The following is a 6,000-nucleotide window of genomic DNA, read 5'->3' as shown; positions in this document are numbered from 1 at the left end:
TTTGGGTTTTTTATACTGCAGAAAATGTCTTACATTATGGGGACCAAACATACCAGGAGAGGTACTAAAGCTGCTGGTGATGGTAGTGGTGTAATGCTGGTTTGTAAAGCAGTTTCAGGCATAGGGATACAGGGCTCCTATACACATGCAGGGAGCCGGCATGTTGGAGCATGGAAATTAACTCGCCTCAACAGACTCTAGTGTCACATGTATCAGTGTCTCCATGCTGAAAAATGGTGGCAGGACACTTTGAACTAAAGCTTGTTTGATGAGCTTCGGTTCAAAGTGCCCTGCCGCCATTTTTCAGCATGGGGGACACTGATGCACATGACGCTTGGGCACTTTTAATTGTCATGTCTTGCCCCTCCATTTCTTCCAGAGCATGTACAAATATATTACTGATTATTTTTTCTGTAACTGCTCTGTTCAGCTGTTAAGGGAATTTTCTCTGCTTATGCTGTGATTGGTTACTTTTACAGCCATTCCTGTTTGTGATGCAGTTAGGATTTGGTGCCAGAGTTGTCGAATCAGTGATGTATTTGCATTACCTGTTGTTGCCCTCTGTTCTTCATATGGCAGCTTCCAAAGGCTCAGGAGGAGTATTTCATGGATCTTGCTAGTTCTGTACTGTTCTGAGCCACTGAGTTGTATATTGGCTGATTTGGGAAGGGGTTACCTGCCAATATGCAGCTGGGACTGTTGCTCTCCCTTGTATTCTTTCTTCATCATAGTTTTCTCCTGGATTCACTTTTTGGCCCCAGATAATTTCCCCTCTGTCTTCCCTATTTAAATTAAATGCAACTCAAAGCTAGATAAGGAATTGTGCATCCTGTTTACCAGAGGTACTCCCATTTGTCCAGTGACAGGGGTGAATGCTGTTGAGAGGCTTTCCTCCATGTTTTCTCCCTTTTGCTGTGCAGTTCAAGGCTCATGCATGGGCTGTCTTGAATGCTTGTGGTCTCATGCCATCCCATGCAGATGGCATGTATTCAGGGTTCAAATTACGGGGGAGCTTGTGGGGGCTAATGCCCCCAATAAAAGATGAGAACCCCCAATGTAAGATTTGAAAATTATAATCTGGGGGGATCCTCTGGTTTTATTAGGACAAAAATGGGCAGCCCATTTTTTTTGCAGACCCCGCAAGAGTCAAAGTGTAATTTGTAACCTGCATGTATCCTTCTCACAATTTGTCAGACTGGTGCATTGACAATTGTGACTGCAGCTCAGAGAACCTCTTGAGATGTGGTCACCCCCCCATGGGCAAAATAGAAATGAATGCTACCCGCAGGCAGGAGGATAGAGACATTTCTGTGGTTCAAGTACAATTGGTTTTGTCTGAGAGGACCAAGGAAGTAGGGTATACATTAAATCCAGTTAATGCTTCTGAAATCATTAGCAGGACTCCATACATGAGGATCATCAGGAAACTGGGGCATAAGTGGTTTGTCCCACTGCCAAGGGTCCAAGCCTCAAACCAGGAACAAGCCAAGACCAGGGCCAGGAGAAGAGCCTAGGGCCAAGGCTTCTTGTACAGACCGAGACTTGGACAGTCTGCAGACCTGGTCCAGGAGACCAACTAAGGTCAGGAGCAAGGGAGAGCATGTGTTACTCAGCCTGTCTCCTGCAGGAATCTGAAGTTTTTAAACAACTGTGAGCCACTCCCAGGAGCAAGACCTCAGACACAGTTGTGGAGGCTAATGTTCAGCTCTTGTCAATAACCTCACCCATCAAGCAGCCAGTCAAAGGATCCTGACCAGGACTTCACTCTGAGAGCTTCATCCTTACATTCTTGGCATGCATGAACTACAAAAACATATATCATTTTATAATGTATTTTCATTGTTTAAGAACTCCATCCACCTCAATCCATAGATCAACCATCTCCTGGAAATGCACGGGGAAGAAAGAAGTGGGGCTGGATGAGATTTTAGTTCCAGGCCCATGAATAACATTGAAGGAAATGGAAGAAAAATCCTCCTCTCACACTCTCCTTAAGAAGGAAAGGGAAAAACAAAAAAGAGATATTACATATTGGTTTTAGATTATGCTGACTTTATAAATTCTTCTCGTATGAGGGCAGTGAGCACAGCAAACAAGTAGATAGACAGGTCCTTCAAGCTTGAAGCATAAGGTGTAAACAATGTTCCATGACAGTTTGCTTGGCAGCTGAGATGACTTTAGGCTTAAAAGATTATCACTTGTAGATATCAATTCTTTCAATACTAATCCTGACTGCTTGCTATGATAGCACAGTGGTAATTGTTGGACTCAGCTTTCCTTGATTAGAGGATACAAACTCTTCTGCACAAAAGACCTGTTGCCTGAGCTGCTGTGCCTGTATGTAGGATGCAACAGGACATGACACAGATCTTGAAATGGGTAGAATGAGATGTTTGCCGTATGCTTTATGATGGGTTGGCAACCAATGGCCTATAGGTCAGATCCAGCCCACTGAGTGATTGCATCCAGCCTGTGGAGTTTGGATGTCAGTGGTAACTTGGTGGTAGGGAGGAGTGGAGTAGAAGTATAAGGTGTGGGTATGTGTGGGTAACAGGGGCACCAGTGCCAATCTAAAGGGTTTGCCCCTAGGTCCCCACCACCTGCTGCAGTGCAGCTCACTCTGGCACAACCCTTTTCACTGTCCTGCTCTGTGCATCCTGCATCTTTGCCTGCTCCCGACCCAGCCTTCCCAGCTCTTTATGCTGCCTTAGCACTGCTTTTGCCACCAAATTTGTCACTTGCAGCAATGGTGAGGACAGGAATCAGTGATGAGGGATAAAAGGCACCAGCATTGGTGGTTGTGGTGACGCAGGGGGGAGTTGGGGGGGTGGTTGCTTTAATAAATTTGTTTTATAATTCTCTAGCTTATGGAGGGGCAGTGTTTCTTTTATGCATGTCTCCATCTTCCTTTCCCATTTCATGGCTTGGTACATTTTTTTGTGATCAGATTTCATCCCAACTAATAAATATCAAGCTTTAAATTTGGAATTCAAACATACTTCTACACCTGTTCGTTTTAAGAGGGATGAAATGTGATCAGGATGAGAACCCATTTTCAATATCTGGAGCAATACTTTGGGCATAGATTCATGATATTTTCACAAGAAGGATGACGACTCACTTGACATGGGACTGGAAACCCTTTAATTAATTGTACAGGCTGCCTTGCTGTTGCAACCCTAAAACAAAAACATACCTCTTCAGTTTCTGTAATGAATCAAGATTTACTGTATCCAGTATTTTCATGGAACTGAAATATTTGTATCCTTCAAAGTATTTGTAAAACTCAAATGAAAAATGAAACAGACTTAAAAATATCACTGTCAGGAAAGGGCTACCTATCTAAGTGAGCCTTAAAAATCCAACTGGTTTATAATCTTATAAAGTTCATAATCCACCTTAAAGATTATGGATGTGCCACAACAGCAGTTGGTGCTTTCACTGTCTCCTGTCTAGTATTATCAACTGCTCCTTCACCTATTTATCTTTTTAGATATTTAGCTAAAATGCATTTGGATTTTTTGAGGATGCTTTGGAATAGGTGGGTACTTTATTGCTTCTGAATTAACAGCAAAAAACCAAGGGAGTTCTACAGTCTAGTTATGTGAGTAGCAAAGTAATGTGTCATGATTATATTGTGATTATATGTTTAAGGTAATACAGATTTAATAATAAACTTAAGATCCTCTATTTCACAGGAGTTCCTTTAGATGCTTTTAGCTTGAGCACAGAGGTCTGCACTTGATACTATTTTAAAGAGATATAGTGATAGGTGATTTAATAACTTCAGGTTGTTCTCATTCTTTGCTCTTCAAGCACTACATTCACAGTAATCATTCTTTGTCTTTCTTGCAGTTAATAGCTCACTATTTAATGAGACAACAGAGCCAACAGCTACCTGGTTGACTAGCTCCTCTGCTGAGATGGTAAGTGAGACTTAAGGTAGGCATTGGGAATGCCATTTTCAATACTGCTCAATTCCTGTGGTTGAAACAGATGGGCATCCCCCCACTGCTTGCCATCTCAAAAAAAAGTGAGGGAAGGATTAAAAGTTAATAACAAATAAAGGAGACACTTTTAAGTAATATCCTAGTCCCATTTAAAATGGGAGAAAGGAAATCAGCACTCCTTATTTTTTTATATAAGCCACCTGTCCCAAATTCTAGTAGGGAAAATACTATTTACTATCACCCTGTTTAGTGTTTTTCTCAGTTTTGCTTTGGAAATTGGTGACCTTCAATAACTTGCTGTTTGTGATCATGACTTCCCAGTATATTAACATGGATAAAGTTTGCAAGGTTGAACTTCAGTGCAACTTCCTATCTCAGACTTTCATAACTGTGACAATGTAGATCCAGCCATTTACAACTGGTTTTTAATTTAAATGTACCTCTGAATAATAGAGACCCTTATTGGCATTTGCAAACCTGTGTAGTAATTTGCATACAGAGAAGTTCATTTCTTTTAGTAGCATTTAGCCACCAGCCATTAGCTCATTTTCACTGTTGCATTAAATGTACTGCAGTTCTGCATACCCCCAAAATCTGAACCTCTGGGTATGGACAGAAGAATATATAGAGCATTTAAAATTCTGTCTTTTTAAAGTGTTTTTAATTTGTAGTGCTTCAGTAGTATATACCTCAATTGCCTGCCAGCCAAAGTGTCACCTGTGAAGTGCTTCAAAGCTATCCTTGTTACAGTTCTAGCTGGTTTGTAGCACTATAGCACTGTGCTACGGACACTGTGGTACCTCGGTCTGTTCTTGTTCTATAGTGCTTTAGAGTCATTTGCAGCACTATAAATGTTATCCTTTATTACAACTCACAAGATATGTACAGACTTAAATAATTTTGACTGCAGGATTTCAAGTTTGATGTATTTTAATTGTCCATCTTAAAACGCACATGGAGGACAAGGATCAAGTTATCTTTTCTGTCTCTTAAGTGCCTCATGTCTCTCTCTTGTGTTAGAGCACCAGTTAAATAACAGATGTGGTCACATTCAAATCCTCACAGAATCACCTGTTGCCCAATGAGAAGTGTAATGGTGTTGCTTATCCCTGTGATGGAAAACCGCTCACGGCTTCCTGAAAGCGGGCCCCATTCTTGCAGGCTAATCTGTGCAGATTGACCTTTTTCCCCAGAAAGTCAGTGAGTCATCTCAAGGTTTGGAGGGAATCTTCCTGCACAGATCAGATGGGGTCAGTGTGGCAAAGATATTAATGGGGACCCTGTGCTAATTCTGCCTTTACAAGCTCCTTTCCCCCCATTTTTGTGTTAATTAGCTATAGTTAGCAGTGAGCTTGCAAGATTTACACAGGGGAGCAAACTTTTGGAAGAGGGACAAAAACCTGGAAGGTTCTGGCTCAGAGAGTCTTGCTGTTCTGCTCAGTCATACAAATTGTTAAACTGGGGGCTAGGAAGGAATTTTTCTCCTAGGTCAGATTGGCAGTGTGCGTGTGTGTGTCTGGATTTAGAAGATTTATTGTGTAAACTATTGCATATGAATGAAGGGGGCTGACTGAAGAGACCCTTTTCAGTTTGATATTCCTTTAAAAACTGAAAAGGAAAAGAAATGGAACCTTATGGTTTCAAATCTCTGTTCCTGAATAGAAAATGCTTTGTGGTTTAAAACAGGAAATGTTACATGGGGAAGCTGAGCTGCCAGCTGAGCTTTCATTATTATTACTGTTTGTGTTTCAGTAGCAGGGAGAACTCCCAACTGAGATAGTCTCTGCTGAAGTGAACACTGCACATATGCAGAGTAAGAGAGAGAAAGAAAAAGTAGCTCTAAAAAGCTTGATACCCAAGGCATATAGAGGTTGGGAGGCGAAGTCTCATGGCTGGTCTCATGGAAGAGAGACTACATGTCTGGGATCTCATCCAATTCCCCTATACACTGTCCCATACTATCTAGTACTTCGTTTATTGATCTTTGGTTTTGTTGCTTTGCTGGTAGGCAGTCAGTGTGGATATGACCTTGGGTGCAAGTGTATGCAGA

The 6,000-nt window shown here is 41.6% G+C and overlaps 1 protein-coding gene across 3 annotated transcripts in view; it reads left to right on the top strand.

Annotated features, from left to right (window-relative positions):
- Positions 1 to 6,000, top strand: part of SLC4A4 (solute carrier family 4 member 4) — a 363,621-nt gene that overhangs the window by 306,660 nt on the left and 50,961 nt on the right. For all 3 annotated transcript variants that reach the window (XM_019516767.1, XM_019516766.1, XM_019516765.1), the window contains exon 14: positions 3,856 to 3,926. In XM_019516767.1, coding sequence (XP_019372312.1) covers positions 3,856 to 3,926 — 71 coding nt within the window. The remainder of the gene's footprint in view (positions 1 to 3,855; positions 3,927 to 6,000) is intronic.

Source organism: Gavialis gangeticus, unplaced genomic scaffold (assembly GCF_001723915.1).
Source record: "Gavialis gangeticus isolate Ggan-Ray unplaced genomic scaffold, GavGan_comp1, whole genome shotgun sequence".
In the NCBI taxonomy this organism is placed as follows: domain Eukaryota; kingdom Metazoa; phylum Chordata; order Crocodylia; family Gavialidae; genus Gavialis; species Gavialis gangeticus.
This window is presented reverse-complemented; position numbering and strand designations above follow the sequence as displayed.